We start from the raw sequence: 19,866 nt of genomic DNA, 5'->3' as shown, positions 1-19,866 counted from the left end.
ATTACAACAACTAAGCAAATCACCAAACTAGCTGCACATATAAGTTAATTTCATACACTTATTTAAATAATTTAAATAGCTTGTTATTAATACAAAATTAAAATTGAAATATTATTTTACTCTTACCTACCTACCTACTGGTAATATACTCCGTATTGCCTGTATACGTTGCCCATAAAGCTAACCTATATGCTAACATGAACCTAGAATTTTGGCTTATCTCTTCAAAAGATACCCTATGCTAACTATTAAGGAACTGGGGCGTTGTAAAAACTACCCCTTTAAAGTATTTTAACATAATTGCTACTTTATGCCTAAGAAGCAAGACGCTTGGTTGAAGCTTATTTCCAGTTATTAATGAAACTCGGACTTGCCCCACTTTCTACAACAATCCACCCGCTAACGTAGTACTCGCTGCTAAAACAGACGTAGCGCTTACTAGCTTTAGACAAGCAGTATAACCAAGAGATCGGTGTCTGCTAAAGGGTTATTAAGCAGGGGGCTCTTGCAATTAAAAGTCTCGCTCAGCCCTCTGCATAGTAAATGGAGCTTAACGTTACCAAACACACACCTCATACGGTGCTTCGGATACACCCCACTAGTTTGGTTAACTCTCTCTCTTTCACAAAGCTATCGAAATGCCCAGAAAAGGGTCGCAGAAGGTCAAAACGGGCTGTTTTACATGCAAGTATGTCTAACTACATATGCTTGGACAGCAAGACTGTAACACGAGCCGTCGACTAATGATCCTATACAAGGATACGAAAAATCAAATGCGATGAGGCCAAGCCTCATTGTCTGAGGTGCACGAGTACTCAGAGGAATTGTGATGGCTATCCACCCGAGGCTTACCGGGCCTACTCTTGGGATAAGCTTCTAAATTCGAGTGCCATTATCCCTGCTCCGAGCAATGGTCGCAGCAACCGGGAAGGCAGAGCTCTTGACTTTTTTCTGCATGTGGCTGCCCCCAGCCTATCGAATTACCCCGATAAGGAATTTTGGACACGCCTCGTCCCAATGGCTTGCGAACGAGAGCCTGCCGTTCGTCATGCAGCGATTGCTATCAGCTCTATCTACGAGCAGCTCAGGGACGGTAGGTTGGATACCTTCGACTGCCCCGGCGGTCGATTCGCCCTGAGTCATTACAACCAAGCCCTGTCACACCTCACCAGAAAGTCTAATAGTGAGTTTGCGATGCTGTTCCTGTGTATTCTCTTCGTATGTATAGAGGCTCTTCAGAAGAATACACTGGCCGCCATAGAACATTGCCGACATGGTATAACGATATTGAATAATGCAACCATGACACCCTGGGTTCGGGAAAAGCTTACGCCTATGTTTGTCCGATTGAGCATTTTCCCCTTCTTTTTTGGCAGCACGGTCACTACGTTTCCTTCCTTAAGCGATCTGGTGACTGGTGCCACGGCTCCATATACCACGCTCGAAGAAAGCCTATCTGCTTTAGACCTTCTCCAGGCACGGTCCGTCCGGTTCATACGCTCCTGCGACACATACAGGCAAGGCATCATGTATAAGATGGATTTTCCCGACAATCTCCATAAAGAGCAGTCCGATTTGCTTGCGGCGCTGAGTCAATGGCTTTATGACTTCTCCGTTTTTAGAGAAGTGTACCCGCCTACTTCCCAAGACGCTAAAGCCTCGTACCTGGGTACATTCATGAAGGCCCTGGTCTCCAATATATGGGTGGGAGGCACCCTTGATAAAACAGAAATGGGTTATGATAACCAACTGGCGTCCTTTAAGGCAGTCGTGGATGCTGCGGAAGAGATTATCTCATTGCTCCCACCGGTGCAAACACTGCACTCTAAATCCAAGTTTACGTTCGGAATGGGCTATATGCCTCTCTTGTATCTAGTAGTGATCAAGTGCCGAAACTTGGGCATTCGGCGTGCAGCCCTTCAGGCCATGGTTGGCCTCGCAATATGCCAAGAAAATCTATGGGATCTCTCGGTCATGTCTGCCACCGGCCGGCGCGTCATCGAATTGGAGCACGGCATCAATCTTGAGGCCTTTGATAGAGAAGATCTGATCAATGCTCACGCGTTTGTGCCTCCTGACGAGATGCGGATCCGCGATTCAATTATCACAAAATCGACAGAGACACAAGTTGATGCATCTGGGGAGAGCACACTATATATGCGTGTTTCCTTCCTATTTGCGACTTTGGGAGGATTCAGCTTCATGGATGAGTGGCTTGCAATTGGCCCAGTTTCTAATTCTTCGACCTAGTATAATATACATTCGCCGGCTTTCCTTGAGTCATATATCCAGGGGCGGTTACAATATGTGGTTTTGAGGATGATTGTTCACTTACGATGTGACTTTGATGAAGGAAAGCCTCGACTACCTATTTCGATTCTGGGATTGTGAAATGGAACTCTTCGTAGCTGTGAAGGAGGCGCAGTACTGGCTATGGGAGATTTTAGACCATGTGAACACGTATGATAGACATAGCGCTCTAGAGAGAAATTATAAGATAGGAACGGCCCCAAAGAGATTGACTACGATGTTCATCGACTCGAACAACAAGACAGTTCGCATGAGAAGGCTAGGAAGCTGGCATAGGCACAGCTGGGTATCCGGATAATCTCAAAGTCCCCACGATTCATAGCTGTGGGGTTAGATAGTCACGGCAATCGGTATTGAGCACTCGGTTATCACTACCGACGACCCTAAAATATAGGACCACTTAGGCGAGTACTACATTCCTAAGTCTATCGACATTTAGGAGACACTTCTTTATTAGTGACGCGATTCAAGGAGGAATCTTCGGTAGCTGAAGGCTGTTGTATTTCAAACAGGGATTCTAGTTCTCGCAATCTTCGGCAGCCTGTATCAGTTTGCGTCGCACAAGGCCCCATTTATTCGAACTCCAAATCAACTAATTACGCGGCACATCTATCGTTCCACGCCAAAACAATGTACATTGGCCTGGGAACAAAGACAGATGGAACAAGTGGTTTGGCTCGGTTCAAAAGAAATACTTTGCGTTGATATTAGTGATGAGCAACATAACTACGGTTTCTTAAGGCAATTCCATCAATGAACAACATTTATGAGATTGACACATGCAGAAGTGGTTACTGTGGAAGGCATACGTAGAACAGCGAAGACCCTGTTACTTTGACGGCACCGCTAAAGCTAGGGGCCATTTTATCTCACAGGCTCAATGGCTATGTACCTGATTGGTTCGGATTTGCCCCACTATCCAGTAGGATGCTCGTGGCCTAGACCCTGAAACAATCCATAAATGTTTTAGGAGCTAGATTTCTGATAATGATGCATAGAATACGGGTCTTTCTTGCTACTAAAAAAAATCCTTAGTCGATAGCCTGTACATTCGACGGGGCTTAGGTTTGTGGAAGGCGCAAAATAGGAACAAGACACGGCTGTCATTCAGTACTTCGGATTCAGCCCATTTTATTGGCAGACTCTATTCTACTGGCTTCCCTTTTGGAGCTGGAGAGCGTCGTGAGATCTAGCTCCCAGTACTTTCATAAATTGGACAAGCAGTTAAAGGCAAGGCAGTGGCTATCTAGGAGATAGTTGTAGAACCTACACTTAGGGAAAGCGCTTCAGTACTAGTGCTTTTATTCTGACACTGATTGCGATAAACTACCGGCTGCAACGCTTACTCATCCCCAAAGACAAGAAATTTTGGATACATCTTACCTCAACGACTTGTGAGCGAGAATTCTGTTATTCATCATGCAGTTATCACTATCGCTATCTGTATCTGCTAAAAGAGATAAGATTTGTCTCCGTCAATAGGCCCTCAAGGCCATTTAGTGTCGTCTGTTAGTGATCGGCATATTGAAGAGTCAGCATACGTATTAGCATGAGACATTCGGGAGAGGTGGCTTACCAGATACTCGCATTTTATACCGCGGGATTAAATGCCGATCAAGCATTCAATAGCTACAAGATAGAGGCATATACAGTGTAATTTGCGAGACGAGCATACGACACATGAGAGTTTTATATCTGTCCTATTTGATTGGAGGGTTCAATTCTGTTGGCGAGTGGCTTTCAGTCGGCTCCAAAAAGCCTTTTGCAATGCCACCTCCTGAACATTACCTTTGCATTTTTATTCCCTTCGAATAATAAATTTAGCGGGACTGAGAGCGGAGAAAAGAGGTTTGTTCTGATCCTGAGGACTCGCAGTTTTGCTTACAGCCAGATACCACAGCCTGTACCTGATTGGCTGCTTCGGATTATGAGACTGGGGTTCGCATTCTCGTGGCTGTGAGGGAGGCTCAGTATATGAACCAAAAAAAATATCATTGGCCAGCCAGGTGGCCATATTGTTCTTCTGAAGAATATAAAGGACAGGATATCAATATGCTACGTTTTCCCTACCACCATGAGTCTCAAGTATCTTAGTTGAGTATACAGCGACTATCAATTGATGCTCAAGATGCTGGCCACTCACGTTCTCGTCGCCTCTTGCATCTTTGCTGCAGTTGAGAGTCTCCATATCCCAACTCCCACCGTTTTTATTAAGAGAGATGCGGAATCGGTCTCCCAGAATAATGCGGCAAGCATCACGCCTTCTCAGTCCGCAGGATCGGACGGCTATTTCACTACTATACAACATATCACCATTGAAGGTGTCACAAATGATCATGTCACGATTGCGGGGCAAACTATTGACATTGCGATTCCAACCTGCATCCAAACAATAACGCCTGACGCAAATGGCTATGTTCCACCGGGGACCTGTGGTGCCATATGGGATTACTATCCCAACTTCCCTGCTGCCCTCATATTTGCATGTATCTTTGGCATCCTCACAATGGTGCATCTCTGGCAGGCTGTTGTGAATAGAAAAGTCAGAATAGCCAAACCCTTTTTTGCCCTAAACCTAGCAGATTCTAACGAGTCATTGCGCACAGAAATTTTGCTGGGTCATCATCATGGCGAGCACTTGGGAAACCATCGCCTTTAGTTTCCGCACTATTAGCACCCGATATCAGCAGAACACCACAATCTACCTTATCTTCCAGATATTCATATTGCTGTCTCCTCTGTGTAAGTTTATGCCTCAAAATCCTTCTAATAAGCCTAACATCATTCTCTATCATTGCTGACCTCTTTTCTCTTCAGGGGTCAATGCTTTCGATTATATGGTCCTCAGCCGCATGATATACTATTTTCTCAGGTCACGAAGTCTATTCTCCGTACCAGCTACTGCTATTGCAGTTATATTTGTGACCCTTGACTTCGTATCCTTCGTCATCCAGGTCGTGGGAGGCAGCATGGCTGGTCCTACATCCTCTGCGGAAGATCAGCTTAAGGCGATTCACATCTACATGGGCGGTATTGGTCTGCAGCAGTTCTTCATCTTTGTCTTTATTGCCCTAGCGGCTGCGTTCCAAATAGAAATGAAGCGGCTGGAACGAGTGAAGGGGGAGGCCTCCTTGAGTAAGCGAAACGGGTGGAAGAGACTGCTCTACACACTATATGCCTCTCTAGGCCTGATTACTGTTAGTATATCTTTGATGATGATGAAGAAGAAGAAGAAGAAGAAGAAGAAGAAAAAGAGCTGACCGGTTCATGGACTAAATTAACTCATATAGATCCGCATCATTTTCCGCCTCATCGAATTTTCCCGGGGCTCAGATGTATCCAACCCTTTGCTCACATCTGAAGCATTCTTCTACTTTCTTGAAGCGCTTCCGATGTCGTTAACGATTTTTTCATTCAATATCACACATCCTGGAGTGATTCTCATTGGGCCTGATTCAGAGATACCGGGCTTTTTTTCCACTTTTAAGGCCTTGTGGCATAGGAAAAGCGGCAAGCGGCTGCTACAAGACAGCGATAATGAGTCAATAGAGCTATCAACAGAAATACAGGATGGCCGCCGGGGTACTATTAACAATATACAGGGATAATAAATAATGAACGTATTTAATCTGGCTATAATTGTTTCTCTGGGAACTGGAATTGCCTCTGATGATGCATATCCTGTTACCGACCAACATATCCTGCATGTTATTTCCGATGAAACAGTTTAGGCCTTGTGATTTACTATCCAGCGAAGATTATCTCCATTGCCTGCGCAGAACTGTAGCATGCCCGCCGTATAAGAGAACACACAGTATCTATATCTGTAGCTATCGACCCAGAGCCAACTCTAACCCTTCATTCAACCGATCATCGCAATCTCACCAAGCAACCATGACGACTGAACAGGCACTCCACAACACTGCCATAGCATTCATCAGTGCTTTCGCAAGGCTCGAGGCCAGCACCCACATATCTCTCCGCGCCGCCAGTTGCACACACATCTTTGCCCCATCTTCTGTGAATCCGCCACCACCCATGACAAATGAAGACTTCGCTGCCCACCTAACTAAGCTTCATATAATTATAACTGGTTTTCCCGTCACAGCAAATGAAATCCATGTCAACTTGACAAAACGTCAGGTCATTATCTGGGCCAACGCTGTTCCGAAGTTCAGGGAGGAAGTGAAGGGTCTCAAGGAAGGCGACGACGGCAAAGAGTGGAATTATGTTGGAGAGCTTATTTTTATCTTGGATTTGGATAAGAGCGGGAAGATTAGTCGGATTGTAGAGTTTTTGGATAGTTTAGCGACAGAAAGGGAAAGGGTGTTGATGGTTAGAGCTTGGAAGAATGCTGGAGTAGGTGAAAAATTGTTCTAATGCAGTAAAGCTTTTCAAGAGGGCTACAGCCTTTAGATGGATTTTCACTAATCTCCAAAATGAATATGGTATAAAGATGGAGACTATATGCCTGCTTGTGGAGAGACATATGCAGTAAAAGGTTTCTGGGGGTGCTCTCCTAAAGCTAACATTATACTCTGACTAGGAGTTGGTTTGTTTGCTGTAGACGCAGAGGTGAAAGTAATACTAGACTGGGGACCAGCGTTCATGAAAGGGGGAGCAATTCTCTGAGGATATTGGCATCATAACGGATGACCAATGTTATCATGACTTCAATGCATGCGGTCGAGCGTCCATGGAGCGTCCATGGCGTCCGGGCGATAAGCGATACAGCTGTCATTGCTATTTGATCTAACACGACTTGCCACAGTCGTTTGTCTTACGTATTGGAGCACAAGGTGATCTATTGTCAATATGAAGTCGCTGACGCTGGTACAATGCTAAAGAATCCAGGGTCCTTAAGTCCGCCTTAAGTCCTTTTGCAGGCGGCATTACTGTTAAGCCCATCTTGATGCCCCAAAAGCTGCACGGTATGCATCCTATGCGACCCTAAATCCCAGTCTAGATTTGCCTAAATAGGAAACACCTTGGGATATGGTCCTGCATAGTTCTAGAATAAATACGCAATCAAAGTCTCTTTCCTTCACAGACAAGCTCAAGAAGCAAATTGATCAAAAAACAAACACCATATTATTAGCATTGTCTACTATGCTTTTCCAACTCTCCTTTGCTGAAGCCGACACTGATACACCAAGCAATGTCTCACAAGCATCTACCAGCCGGCTCAGTCGCGTTTACAACATTGGAAGAGGAAGGAATCGCTCGTATTGCTATTCTTGCGCTCGTCCACCGATATGCAGCTTTGGCCCATGAAGACGTTCAACCTCTGGAACTAGCTGCATTGTTTGAGCCCGGAGCCAAGATACAGTTTTCGGACGGCTCAGAAAGACCCCCGAGTGAAATTGGAGAAGTTCTAAGCAACATTCCACAGCTGCTAACGCATCACGTTACGACAGTCGACATTCAGTTCATCGCACCAAATGAGGCTCGTTGTCAAACCCATGTGATTGCCAGTACTGATCTCAAAATGCCCGATCACTGGGGGCGATGGGATAGCTACGTGAAGAAACAGAATGATGGAAAGTGGTTGTTTACCAAGAACGCTATCGTGATGGAAGGAATGGCACCGGGTGGCTGGGTATCCAAGGTCAGGGAAGCTTTGCAATCTACGAAGTGATTGGTCCCAAGGGACAAGGAAGGCGAAAGAGACAAAATAATTACAAGTTATTTAGTACCACTTGGATACTTTGAGGCTAGATAATACATAAAAGAATAAGACATACTTGATATGCCACTCGTCAGTGGATTTGACCTATGTATCGTGTGTTTGGTCGAGATAATTATAGTAAATGTGTCAAGGCATTATACCTAACAGACGTAAATAATCTTAGTTGTACTGTTATAACTGAATTGAACCAACACCAAGTCGTGTATATAGCTCAACTGAGAGGTGCCCTGGTAGATGAGGCCCCTCGGATAAACGACCAGGGCATCACTTAGTTAAGATACGGTCTATATTGAGACTTACTCTATTGACGCCACTTTAGTCATATGCGTGGGGAATTGCAGGGTAGTTCACATAACAGCTATCTTCGAAACCTCTCTGCACCCTGTCTCCTAACCAGTCCTTTTTTACGCTTATTTATCTTCTCGAAGCCTATGAAAGATGAATTCGCTCTTTCTAGCTCTAGCATGAGGAAATTAATTCATGGAAACTTGGAGGAGCATTTCAAGCTTAAAATTTAAGTACCTAGACCTTAGATAGGTCTATTACGAGTTATTTAAGGAATGTATTTTATTACACTTACGCTAGCTACAGAAACAAAACTCGACTGGTACGCATACTACTTGGTTTAACGAGATAGTATTCAAATTGTGATACTATCTCGTGCTATCATGCGTAATTCTAAGTGCAGGCCCTCTATTTCCAGAGCGTGCTAGTTCCACCTACATTGCCCAGTATCGGATCACGCTCTGGTTTTGCTACATTCCTCACAACATCAAACTGAGCAAGATGATCCCCTCCCTCGCTCCAGCTCCATGTAAAACCTTGAGGATATGCTCCCATCATTGTGAATCCCGACAGTGGCACGAAACACACAGCGTCTCTGGGATCCTGATCCCCACTTTCAATACCATGTCCACCTCCTGTTAGGCTTTGAACATCAGGGGTTGACGTCCTGGGATCAAAAGACTTGTGTGCCACACCAGCTGGGATGACAAAGACATCTCCAACGTTCGCCTCAATCTGGAGACCACCATCTTCATAAGCTTGACCATAGGTGTGCTTCTCCCAGTCGTCATCTGTGTCAGCTACACCCCAGCGTATTATACCCGGGCCGCTTAAAACGACCATAACTTCGTGAGTTTCGGGGTGATAGTGTGACCTCTGGTATTTGCCATATCTGGAAACCCACTGTACTTGCCATCCGTTGCTTTGAAAAGTGTCGTAAACATGAGCCGCATCGACTTGCCCGCCGTTGCTGAAGTAGCTTTTGTAGTGTAGAAGGGGGTTTGGTGAATTGGGAACAAGTTTGGTGGGATTGATTCGATATATCATAGGTTTAGACATGATGGACACTCTAACAAATACCGCCGATTGGATTCCAGAACAACTGGAAATGACAATGTGAGATAAGGATAGGCGTTATTCATCTTCTCTTGAAGACTTGGAAATATGTAGTAGCAGTGTTTTATATATAGACCTAGAGAAATAATGGAATTCGGTTTGCCAGCCGGGACGCTATTCCGATATGCCTCCTCCCGATTCTCGGGTAGCTTTCCGACCACGCGCTCTGCAAGGACTCGATTCCAGCTGAGAACCTGTGGCGCTAGAGATTTGTCCACTCTTGGCCCTTCCGATACCCCACCTTGGCCCCCCTAGGGGTTTGGGGGTGTCATAAACGGGAGCCGATGCCGACCTGGGGCAAACACTAAGGCGGAAGAAAAGCACGAGTAATTACCATTGATCGTTTTAAGTGGCAACCAATGAACGTAGCTAATTTTCACGACCCTAACTGGGTAGATTTACTATAGTTAGCTGTAGCCCGTGTATATATTGAGCAGTAAATTGGCGGTGGGCGCCTACAATAGGTAGATGCTAAAATTCGACCACTCAAAAATTTGAATCTTGGCCATTGATGGACGCTATTGTCCGGCTTCACCTTAACATCTACGTAGCTAGCCTATTCAAATCATTTGCTCGGGCGATATGATACCCTTTAATCACGCCGGATTCTCGCCATGTCGATTTCGAGGCGTCTCCAACCACCTAAATATGACCATATCTATCGCTGGTACTTTTAATGGCTATGATACGGGTTCTATCGGCGCAATGACGACTATGTTACAGTTTGAGGCCGTCAAGGGTCGGCTATCCCATTCGTGTCTTAGCTTTACCGTGTCCCTTGTTATGCTTGCCGGGGCGGTGCCGTCTTTCTTTGCTGGATATCTTGCCGAACGTTTTGGTCGTTTACGAAAAATTCTGTGCGGTTCTGTACTCGTCATTATTGGCGCTGTGCTACAAGGCAGTGCCAACAGTCTGCCGCAGTTCCTTGTTGGACGAGCATTCAGCGGGTGCGGACAAGGCCTTTTTGTGCGTAATGTGAACGTGTTATTTGTGAAGTTACCCCGGCAAAATACCGTGGAATGTTTGTCGGATTGCCGCAGTTTCAGTCGACAGCCGGCGTTTGTCTGGAATATTTCACATATTGCGGTAGCGTCAAACTTTATGGAAGCATATCTACCTCTTATTTAACTGTCCGTTGTAAGCGTCGCCTTGGCATTGTGGTCTAATTCTACTTGAAAGCCCGCGATAGTTGACACAACATGGGGAATCGCAACTAGCTCGCCGCTCATTGTAAAAGCTTGAGTTCGATATGGCTGAGGCAGAGCGTGACTTTCTGACACCTGCACAGGAACGAGCCGATCTCTCACCTTGGCAGAGCCTTGCTATGCTATCTAAACGAGGTTACCGTGTAGGGACCATGCTCGCGTTGTTCATTCTTGGCATGATGTAGTTATCTGGCATTGATGGCGTAATATACGTACGTAACATCATGCTAATATGTGATTCTTCATTAACACATCTGTGTAGTATGCTCCTACCTTGTTCAACCAAACCGGCTTCACCAGGTCTGCAGCGTCTTTCCTAGTATCTGGAGTATCGCTATTCCGATGCTTGCAGAAACTAGAAAGGAAAGATTAATTTTACCCCGTATTGCAATGCGTATGCCATATGAAGATGTCTGAAAGTTTTAAACTAAATGAAAAGAACTAGACTCGATGGCTCCCACTTTTATCAGGATTATAGTGTCCGAAATCCTCATCTCGGCCGGGCCATAGAACTTTACTACGTACCACAGCACGAATGTGTGAAAAGGCGACTACGAACCACCCGATAACAATCAATATAGTCATTGCGCTTGCTACATCCTCGATTCCCTCGCTTTCGAGCTCTTCTCCGATAAGACACGTTGCAAGAGTAAAAGCTGTATTAGGAAAGACGAGTGCCCACCAGGCCATGGAGAAGCGGATGCGGTGCTTTAGAATGCCCATAGTGAGCGCAACGGCACTGAATGCGAAAAACCAAAACGCCAAGGCCCAAACCCATATACCGATCCACAGGGCCATCACCTTTAATATGTCCACTGCGGCAGGATTTCTGGCGAAGTAGGCGTAGTCGACCGGGATGGATCTAGAAAGAGCAATCAGGCCCGTTGCTGTGAACCCCGGGGGACCCACTGCGATGAACATGCCCGGCCGCATAGGAGGAGCTGGGAACCCCTCCTGTGTAAGACGGTATAGGTACAGCGAGTACAGCACAAAAGCGACGCTGAATCCTAGACCAAGATAAGTAACTCCTGCGACGAGAATGGGCAGTCGCTGTGATGGCGGCTGCGACGGCGCGATTGTGGATGCCACAACTCCTGTCAACAGCGTAGGGAAGATAGGAAAAGTCCACAGGGGACTCATGGATTTGATTGAGAGCTTAGCACCGTTGAATACGATGGTGTACTGGATTACAGCCGACAATAGAGCCAAGGCGGCGTAGATCCAGAAGCACACTCGAAGGGCTACAGGCAGCCAGGGGCCGCATGCTGGAACTCCATAAATGGCTGAATTGGCGAGGATGATGGCAATGCTCAGTAAGAACGCTGGAAAGAATAGACTTTCTGTTGGATGTATGAGGCTCGTTCTTAGTCCCCGAGGTGTCTTGACGAAGCGATAGGTGATTGTAGCGATGGAAAGAACAAACATGACGATGGCCATGATGAATGCTGCTTTTCCGATGGTGTTTAGCCCCTTGAAACGGTGAGGAGTATTTTTAAAGAGAAGACCGAGAACTCCAGTGCTAATGGTGGCTGCAAACCAAGCCCAGGTAAAATGTTTCATGCGTTCACGAACTGGGCATACATACCCCGGGGTACAAAAGCGTTGTTCCGGCGCCCGAGACTGGCCCGTTTCCCAGTCATCTTCGCCATCTTTTTTTTGCTGGGGGTCCTCCCTGAGTGGTGAGGTGGATTTTAAGTGTGAATTTGAGGGTGAGTTCGAGGTTGAGTTCGAGGGTGAGTTCGAGGTTGAGTTCGAGGGTGAGTTCGAGCATTCCTGGGTCGCCATAGTGTCAAAGTTCATCTGGTCCTTCTAAACGTTTGTGAAGGTCCGAAGTATTGCGCAGTATTGCGGCTGGGGGATGCATGAGCCATATTGCTATCCAAGAAAAAGGCTTGGAGCAGCCTTGGCTTTAAACTTCTATAAAGCATAAGAACGCCCACGAAGAGTAGAGCCGTGCGATGAATGATGCTCAATTAGTGTCACTGAAGCATGCGCGCTAGCGCAATAGCCGCAGGCTACGACATTGCTAAGCTTCAGCTCGAGTCAGCTGCCGCAGCCAATGATGCTTGGGCTGAGACGCTACTTCAAGAGTCTTCTAATTAATATTATTACACTGAAGGTACATTTTCAGAAGTAACAGAAAATAATTTACAAATATTGTAGCAAACCTCGATATAGAGCTGGTAGCTGGGTCTTTGTGAACCAATATCCTAGACTAAATGAGTTTAGACCCACACTTTGAATCGCGAATTTCGACATCAATTGGAATATCGTATGTACTAACAAATCTCAGCTACGGATGAATAAAGCTTAAATTTAGCCAAGGGTGCACTGCGTACTAAAAGCAGTGGTTAGGTTGAATAGACTCGGGCTTGGCAGTTCACCCATCTCCTCGCTGTTTACAATGCAAGAGTGGAGCGTGGCTACACGACAAATAATCTGCAATCGAAGCCAGTGAAATGTAAGAGATGCCTGGCGACTCACTAAATACAGTCACCCCAAACATGGAGATTCCTGGTCAGAGCTTGACTGGGCATTTGTGTATTCAACTCAACAGACTACGGGAGTGACTTTACCGTTTACAGAAGACAGATTTCAAAAAATTAATGATCGGCCAGTCATCGACCCATTACCTATTTTCGGTAAACGTTCGCGAAAGAAGGCAGCAATGACTACCAGCGCCCCTAAAGGCATTTCGACTCAAGCACAGGCCAACCAGCCAGTCATATCTGCCAGCAGCTCCGACGAATCCGTAGCCTTGAAGTTCAGGTTGTCTGCCATGTTACGGTTGATAAACCCCGCATTAACATTGGGTCTTCAAAAACTAAAGTATTAAATGAAATGTAAGAGGGCGCGAAAATTGTAATGTAAATATTTATACGTTAAAGAATTGCTCTAATTCATACCACAAGTAAAATTATCAGGCAATCCACAGATTTTTTATTTCTAATAGTTGTGTAATCGGAGCAGTATTGACTTTACTGTATGCGGGCCACGGTAATAGAAAGCTGCCATAACTCCTACAAACGAGATAGGTTCACAATGTAACTATAAGCTTATGTTTTTAAGCCTTAGGCTGGGGTGCAAAGGTAGAGGCGTAAAAGCAACAGATAATTTGTACCTATTTACGGCTTAGCGCTTATGTTGAGCGTTTTTTTCTAGTTTTTTTACCCTTTCCGAGTTACCGGTGTTTGAGTGGTACTTTGTAAAAGTCTTTAACGCTATCCTTGGTGTCAAAATTGCAGCGCTAGCTCTACAAGCCATAGCGCACTACTTGAAAACAGAACTGTAAAGGTTATGAAGTTCAATGTAAATATATGGTGTACCGGGGACTTGTTTATCTTAGGGGTGTCGTGTCGTGTCTTTTATTTAACTTGATAGCAAGCCTCGTCTGCACAATAAGATCGACGATATAAATGTACATCTGCGTAGGGAGTTCATCTAAGTTTTTTTTTTTTTTTGCAGGTCCGCACTTGCCCTATACCATAGCTGGACTTTGTTTAAATGACACGGGTCAGTTAATATAATGAGATTAATCTTCTTTTAACTAGCATATACCATGAGAGTTAAGTTTGGCCTATTTAGAACTAGGCATCGTGGAGAGCTAAAAGCATGCGCATATTGCTAAGAGCCCTGTTATTCGCACCACACTTATTCGATAACCGCACATCTTAGCGCCATTAGGCCTAATTAGTCCTAGCGCAAAAATCCCTGATAAAGTCGACCTTCTGCCGCTGCCTGCCTGAGCCAATAAGCCCCGAGCCGATAAGCCCGATCAAGCCGAATTTACATACGTATAAGCCTACAGTGGGATGCAATTATTTTTCAATCCTTGTCATGTATTGGAAGTAGCCTAGATAGGATAGATAACGCTGTTTTCAAGCAGCGCTATAACCTCACTATATTTTAGCGTACATGTCACTATAATACAGCCATTTATGTGCTATAATACAGTGAGGCATACGCAGTATTGCGGTAGTTATAGTGCTATAATTCTCTAGCGTATTTATTTATAAAGCAGCAAACAAAAACATTCCTATTACAGTTAGACTATTAGTTACTAATACCTGACATGCATAAAGAAGTAATTGCATCCCACTGTAGCTTTCCAGTTAGGCCTAGCGGCGCTAAAATGTTCTGCGATTATCGAATGTTACAGTATGTTGTGCGAATAATAGGATTCATTGCTAAAATATAACGCGCAAACCAATCAACTAAAATTTCGCGGCGATTACGGCTCTTTCTTGCCATTTAGCTTATTTATGATCAAGAGTTAGAGTGGAGCAATACAAAGGCGGTGTAATATTTGTGGCGAAGCAATTTCGTACAAATATAAAGCAGGTGATTGTACAGCTGTTGCTCGTTTGAACAACATCTTCCACCTGCTCTACAAGCTCGCTGCTCTTGTATCTTTTACTTTTACAAAATTCAAAATTGGCTACTTCACATTAAAAATACATCTCCAACCTCTCTTGCCGTAATATGGAGCCAGATAAAAACGCCAACGATTTACAAAGCATCAATAATAAGACGCTCGGTACAAATGCGAACGCATTTCCAATCGTAACGCTCCCAAATGGACAGAAAGTTCCAACGGGTACTGTAGGAGCGTTACTCGTAAACATCAAAACCTATGACGCAAGCGACGAAAGCCAGAGAAAGCAAATAGAGCCAGCACTACGGGCAGCAATACCAGTATTACAACAAGTTGGCATGTTCGATCTCTTTAAACCTGAGGAGTGGATAAATGGGGGAAGTCCTGGAAGGGCCTTTGTTGGAAAAGCAGCAATGCAAACGCATATAGATACTGAGACTAAAGCTTGAAGCAATTCTAGACATTCTTATCAAGTGCTGAGTTAATGTTTCTCAGTTAACTAGTTACACTTACACTAGTATTAGTCTCTAGATCAATAAAAAACATTCCACTCCATGCGCAAGAGAAATCTTTTTGGGGATTGTATTGGCTTAACAACCGAATCACAGCCGTGACACTTTTCCAATTCATGCATCATTCTGCAAGGCCAAGTTACATTCAAACCTTGAAAGACGTAGATATTGTCAGGCCTGAAGCTATTACCTAGCCAGTGATAGGCAGTAGTTTCTTTTATGAAGGCTTGCTCAATAGAGGTCTAAACCCCTCTCTATACCCGGTTAGAACCACTTTGCAGCTCCGGTAGAGATATGTCTCGAAATCTTGCGAGAAGATTATAAGCCATAAACATTTGTAGATGTTACCTCTATTTTGTGAAATTAACATAATTTACCAATAAGAGCCTGAATAATTAAACAGCAATATCATAGTTTGGGTAATAGAACTCTTTATTCTTATCGAAACTTTCACTATTTGAATACTGTTAATACGCTCCAATTACCTGTACTCTCACTTATTTTCTTGTTAATTCCAGTTGGTGCCTTCCTGCCAAGCTTACAATTGATAGCATATGGTAGTACAGTGCATGGTCAGGGAAGTAAGGAGACACGAGTTATGTTCATTTTAACTAAAATAAAGTAGTGTAATTAAATGTATATGGGTTATACCACGTAGCTTGGAGGATTTTTACCTAAGGCATCTTTTCACTGCTGCTAGAGGTTGGTGGGCCAGTCCCGATCACATGTACCCAGAGTTCTTTGGGCGATCCACGGAAGTTCGCTTTCAGCAGCCATTGGCCAGGTCCTCAAAGTCAGCCAGACCCACCAAACACAGCCTACAATCCTAATTCCGCAGTACCCTCCTGCTCTCCAACTCATAATTTGTATCTTCCAACATTTTTCGACCCAAGTAGCTGCTTCTCTGTGTATCAAATTCATACGCGAGCAATAACAGCCACCGAAAGTTTTAACATGTAGAGTCTTTATCATCCAAAGTTACCACCCAAGAAGTCGCGTGCAAGTTGCACCACTTGTAGAGTGCACCGCGTAAATGTATGCGACCGTGCATTCTCGCTTTACTTCCAGGTTTGAGCTCATGGATTATGGCGTAACTAGTGTGATGAAGTAAAGCCTACATGTGGGAACTGCAAACGGAGATTTGTTCACATCAACCGATATGAATATCGTGGTACTTACTTCCGCAATAGTTATCTGGTCCTTGTACAACTTCATGAAACCCATAACTAGTAGATAGTGTCGGATTGCCAATTATTTAAAACATACATAAATTAGCACAGAGAAATTTCGCTCTCTAAGCTGGTTGGCTGGTGTTATAATACTGTCTATCAACGTCTAAGTCTGATATTTAGTACATGAAGTAAGACTGACGCTCATTGACTGGCTCTGCTTACTTTGCGAAACTAATCTTTTACAATAATGCTAATTGGGCTTCTTAACATGAAACTGGATGCATATAGAAGAAATAAGTCAAAAATTAAGATTTCTTTTTGATAGATTTGCGTGCTTATACGCATGCTCTTTTTGCTGTCTGTATGAAACGCGTGCTCGGATTGCTCACCCTAAGTATTCTTGCTACTTAAGCCAGTCTACACCCCTAACGCTATTCCCAAATAGCGATTGCGTGGAAGTCATCGTTAGATCTCTCTGTATAGAGAGAGGATATTATTGGGTATTTGAGTGTAGAGCTAATAGAGCGCCATATCTGAAATCTCGGCTTATTGACATATCACCTTGCACATAACCAACAATTTTGTGGTTTATATTTCAGGCTCTTGAGGCAAATATAATACTTGGCAACATTATTACAATGCAGCATTTACTATTGAGATCCTAGCTATATATTCAAGAAAATATTATCTTGCTCAGAAAGTAAGTCCTCGGGCATTAAAGTATAACTAGAAAAATGCTTATAAGCACCGTCGGGAAAATAAAAAATGTCATCCAAGTGAGGATTCAAGTGTTTGGTATGTTGCGGCGGGCTAAATGTTGATGCGGCAGAGCAAACTCCTTCTGCTGTAGCCACTCCATCTTGCAAGCCAGTATTTAAGTCGGAAGATTCCTCCTCTGCCTTCAAATTATGAAGGTGCGCTGGAGTTAGCCTAAATAAGTCAGACCAAAATAAGCCTCCGTTGCTGTGAAGTTGATCTCCCGACACATTTATGCAGCCCAGTGCAACTCTGGAAAGCTTCTTCAAAATTAGATCGTATTGCCTTGCCTGTGGACTGTGTGCCATGAAATGCTGCAATATTTGGCTTGCTCTGTAAATTACAAGTTCGCATTCTTTTGAGTCTCCTAAACGGCCGAAGTAGGCGGCGCAAATGGTCAATGCCGACACAAATGTCCATGCACTGCTCATAGAGTATCAGTAAGTCTAGTACTTCACAGTTTTTCTATCGTTTACCTATCAGGGCTGTCACTCACACAACAAGAGGCATATTATTGTAGAGAATTCCAGAAACATACAGCTCATGGAGTAGCTGAATCGTTTTAAGAGCAGTGTCAAATGAGGTCATAGCACCAAATATAACGCTCTTGTCAATCTCTGAAGAATCCTCATGATCGGCACGGTTCTCCCAGCTTTGGGTCGTCTTTGGCGGTTTGTTATATTTTGCCCTGAGGCAGGCGATGAGAAACGGTCGTGTCAGAAGCATCATACTGAAATAATAATTACAAGCAACACTGGCATTCCTTATTATGAGCTGCCTGGTCTTAGGACATTTATGCTCGGGAAATGCCAAGGGGCTGATATTGCGAAGCTCTATAGGTAGCTCTGTCCCCATTTCACGAAGTTGTCGAGAAAGATCTTGAAGCAACTCTAGCGGTGCTGAATGCTTCGTATATATTTCGAGCACTGTTTGTTTCAGTATGGAAAAAGCTCGCGCAGATTCGTAGAGCCCAAACTGCTGGCATTTATCCGGGTGGCTCGCGTCAGGTCGCTGGTCGTCTCCTTCTTTTGAAGAATCTGTAGCTGATGTTAATGGGGCACGGCCCATCATGGCACAAAAGAATAAATCGTGATAGCATAAAGTCTGCCATATTCGCTTTCTATGTTAATGTTTGCTCATTAGCAACGCCGCACATGTTGCACATGAGGACCTCTTCATACCTCAGCCGTTTATCCTCTTCACACTGAGGGAAAATAGCTTCCGATCGATGATATCCCAGAGATTTTGCTGCACTAATCGCAATGCCCAGATTTAAATACGCTCCATCGCGTCGACAACTGCCAAGCATATATAAACTTATCAGCATGAAAGCTTGGGCAGTTTCCATAGTAGGATACTCCGTCAATTCAATAAGCGCGATTCGTCGACCATGGTAGAAGAATGATTGAGATCGGTAGGCGTCTTGAGCGGATTCGCTACGTACCTGTGCCGCATATGCAAGCACCAGATACAGTAGAGCGGCGCTACTACTCGTAACTGAAATATTTCCACTAATCCAGCGGCTAAGCAAGTTGTCTATTGTAGAGCGGTCCATAATGTCAAGGATACCACATGTCTGCAAGCAGTTTCTTTGTTAGTACCCGTCAACGTTTTGCACTCTGGCGCTCAACTGGCTCAAGGAATGTAGGAGCTGCACAGAGGAAGAGAGTCAGTACCGAGATGAAGAATGTCTTGACCAGAGCTTCCAAGTCGCCGAGATTGGCATTGCTATAAGCTAGAACGCTTTCACTGTCCCTGGATTCAACCTCTTCTAATACTGAAAGAGAGGAGAGATCTTTTGCTGCATCGGCGAGCTCTTGCTCGCCTTGGATGAGTTCTTGTATGTTTTGTAAAAAAGAGAGCGCCGCGCAATCTCCAAGATACACTAAAAACGTACAAGACATAGTTAGCTACTTTACCTAGAATCATATGCAGGCTCTCTATAGATTGGTGGCAACGTACTCGCTCGTCCTTTCGTATCACGCATGATATTGGGAAGTTTTGGGATCGCGATATGTTTGCCCACTGGACTATTTCGCTCACTGTGGTTATGACGGAGGGGCCGCCGGCTTTGCGAGTTGGTACTCCCAATTGACGAATTTTCGGTCTCTGCTGTATCGTCCTGGGTAGGTACAGCACTGGCCACGTCTATATCCTTTGGCCATCGTCGCTGACGTCCGTATAAGCGTTTATGGGATGAATAAGCACACGAGGTAGATCGTTCGCGCTTGATACATTGCCCGCAGGGACAGAGGCCATCGCACTTCTTCTTGTCAGTTTGGCAAAGGATGCAGGCTTTCGCAACTCGTCTTCTGCCCTCTGCCACTCTTGCACGAGGCATGGTGAGGATGAGGCTAAGGATTCAAATATTGAGAATACAACATTAACAAAAAAAAAAAAGTCAAAGAAACAAGAATTTTGGTCAGGCTATGGTGTTGAAATAAGA

General features: G+C 44.5%; 9 protein-coding genes across 9 annotated transcripts; 6 read left to right on the top strand and 3 right to left on the bottom strand.

The window, feature by feature from the left end:
- Positions 1 to 545: 545 nt before the first annotated feature.
- On the top strand, positions 546 to 2,764 carry GGI43DRAFT_418937 (Zn(II)2Cys6 transcription factor domain-containing protein). Its single transcript, XM_083207613.1, has 2 exons — positions 546 to 688; positions 759 to 2,764. Exons 1-2 carry the CDS (start codon positions 639 to 641, stop codon positions 2,248 to 2,250), a joined length of 1,542 nt encoding a protein of 513 aa, XP_083055181.1. The 5' UTR covers positions 546 to 638; the 3' UTR covers positions 2,251 to 2,764.
- Positions 2,765 to 3,966: 1,202 nt separating this feature from the next.
- GGI43DRAFT_303267 (RTA1 like protein-domain-containing protein) lies at positions 3,967 to 5,949 on the top strand. The gene is made up of 4 exons (XM_083201573.1): positions 3,967 to 4,852; positions 4,917 to 5,052; positions 5,128 to 5,507; positions 5,601 to 5,949. The coding sequence occupies exons 1-4, from the start codon at positions 4,430 to 4,432 to the stop codon at positions 5,916 to 5,918; spliced, it is 1,257 nt and encodes a 418-aa protein (XP_083055180.1). The 5' UTR covers positions 3,967 to 4,429; the 3' UTR covers positions 5,919 to 5,949.
- Positions 5,950 to 6,204: 255 nt separating this feature from the next.
- GGI43DRAFT_426583 (uncharacterized protein) lies at positions 6,205 to 6,690 on the top strand (the record flags this gene model as incomplete). The annotated part of the gene is made up of 1 exon (XM_083208676.1): positions 6,205 to 6,690. One exon carries the CDS (start codon positions 6,205 to 6,207, stop codon positions 6,688 to 6,690), a length of 486 nt encoding a protein of 161 aa, XP_083055179.1.
- Positions 6,691 to 7,468: 778 nt separating this feature from the next.
- On the top strand, positions 7,469 to 7,948 carry GGI43DRAFT_388892 (uncharacterized protein; the record flags this gene model as incomplete). Its single annotated transcript, XM_083204128.1, has 1 exon — positions 7,469 to 7,948. One exon carries the CDS (start codon positions 7,469 to 7,471, stop codon positions 7,946 to 7,948), a length of 480 nt encoding a protein of 159 aa, XP_083055178.1.
- Positions 7,949 to 8,567: 619 nt separating this feature from the next.
- On the bottom strand, positions 8,568 to 9,662 carry GGI43DRAFT_418933 (cupin domain-containing protein). Its single transcript, XM_083207612.1, has one exon. The coding sequence runs from the start codon at positions 9,341 to 9,343 to the stop codon at positions 8,693 to 8,695; it is 651 nt and encodes a 216-aa protein (XP_083055177.1). The 5' UTR covers positions 9,344 to 9,662; the 3' UTR covers positions 8,568 to 8,692.
- A 58-nt stretch (positions 9,663 to 9,720) lies between these two features.
- Positions 9,721 to 10,711, top strand: GGI43DRAFT_418932 (uncharacterized protein). The gene is made up of 2 exons (XM_083207611.1): positions 9,721 to 10,630; positions 10,689 to 10,711. Exon 1 carries the CDS (start codon positions 9,983 to 9,985, stop codon positions 10,526 to 10,528), a length of 546 nt encoding a protein of 181 aa, XP_083055176.1. The 5' UTR covers positions 9,721 to 9,982; the 3' UTR covers positions 10,529 to 10,630; positions 10,689 to 10,711.
- Positions 10,543 to 12,570, bottom strand: GGI43DRAFT_418929 (voltage-dependent anion channel). The gene has a single exon (XM_083207610.1). It carries the CDS (start codon positions 12,403 to 12,405, stop codon positions 11,047 to 11,049), a length of 1,359 nt encoding a protein of 452 aa, XP_083055175.1. The 5' UTR covers positions 12,406 to 12,570; the 3' UTR covers positions 10,543 to 11,046.
- Positions 12,571 to 14,784: 2,214 nt separating this feature from the next.
- Positions 14,785 to 15,535, top strand: GGI43DRAFT_418926 (uncharacterized protein). Its single transcript, XM_083207609.1, has one exon. It carries the CDS (start codon positions 15,088 to 15,090, stop codon positions 15,427 to 15,429), a length of 342 nt encoding a protein of 113 aa, XP_083055174.1. The 5' UTR covers positions 14,785 to 15,087; the 3' UTR covers positions 15,430 to 15,535.
- A 1,781-nt stretch (positions 15,536 to 17,316) lies between these two features.
- Positions 17,317 to 19,848, bottom strand: GGI43DRAFT_418924 (transcription factor domain-containing protein). Its single transcript, XM_083207608.1, has 5 exons — positions 19,383 to 19,848; positions 19,097 to 19,305; positions 18,602 to 18,996; positions 17,917 to 18,540; positions 17,317 to 17,843 (listed from the first exon to the last, which is right to left on the bottom strand). The coding sequence occupies exons 1-5, from the start codon at positions 19,759 to 19,761 to the stop codon at positions 17,330 to 17,332; spliced, it is 2,121 nt and encodes a 706-aa protein (XP_083055173.1). The 5' UTR covers positions 19,762 to 19,848; the 3' UTR covers positions 17,317 to 17,329.
- Positions 19,849 to 19,866: the final 18 nt, after the last annotated feature.

This window comes from Trichoderma evansii (assembly GCF_050947405.1).
Source record: "Trichoderma evansii strain SZMC 28006 chromosome Unknown GGI43scaffold_42, whole genome shotgun sequence".
Classification (NCBI taxonomy): Eukaryota; Fungi; Ascomycota; class Sordariomycetes; order Hypocreales; family Hypocreaceae; genus Trichoderma; species Trichoderma evansii.
Note: the sequence above shows the minus strand (reverse complement) of the source record. Positions and strands in the feature narration are given on the sequence as shown.

Bases quoted from the DNA above. Each gene is read 5' to 3' on its own strand.
- GGI43DRAFT_303267 (XM_083201573.1), top strand. From the start codon at position 4,430: ATGCTCAAGATGCTGGCCACTCACGTTCTCGTCGCCTCTTGCATCTTT. The intron at 4,853-4,916 runs GTCAGAATAGCC...CATTGCGCACAG, and splicing joins AGGCTGTTGTGAATAGAAAA to AAATTTTGCTGGGTCATCAT. The intron at 5,053-5,127 runs GTAAGTTTATGC...TTTTCTCTTCAG, and splicing joins CATATTGCTGTCTCCTCTGT to GGGTCAATGCTTTCGATTAT.
- GGI43DRAFT_418924 (XM_083207608.1), bottom strand. From the start codon at position 19,761: ATGCCTCGTGCAAGAGTGGCAGAGGGCAGAAGACGAGTTGCGAAAGCC. The intron at 18,541-18,601 runs GTATGAAGAGGT...ACATTAACATAG, and splicing joins GAAGAGGATAAACGGCTGAG to AAAGCGAATATGGCAGACTT. The intron at 17,844-17,916 runs GTGAGTGACAGC...CTCTATGAGCAG, and splicing joins AATAATATGCCTCTTGTTGT to TGCATGGACATTTGTGTCGG.
- GGI43DRAFT_418932 (XM_083207611.1), top strand. From the start codon at position 9,983: ATGATACCCTTTAATCACGCCGGATTCTCGCCATGTCGATTTCGAGGC.
- GGI43DRAFT_418929 (XM_083207610.1), bottom strand. From the start codon at position 12,405: ATGAACTTTGACACTATGGCGACCCAGGAATGCTCGAACTCACCCTCG.
- GGI43DRAFT_418933 (XM_083207612.1), bottom strand. From the start codon at position 9,343: ATGTCTAAACCTATGATATATCGAATCAATCCCACCAAACTTGTTCCC.
- GGI43DRAFT_418926 (XM_083207609.1), top strand. From the start codon at position 15,088: ATGGAGCCAGATAAAAACGCCAACGATTTACAAAGCATCAATAATAAG.
- GGI43DRAFT_418937 (XM_083207613.1), top strand. From the start codon at position 639: ATGCCCAGAAAAGGGTCGCAGAAGGTCAAAACGGGCTGTTTTACATGC. The intron at 689-758 runs GTATGTCTAACT...ATCCTATACAAG, and splicing joins ACGGGCTGTTTTACATGCAA to GATACGAAAAATCAAATGCG.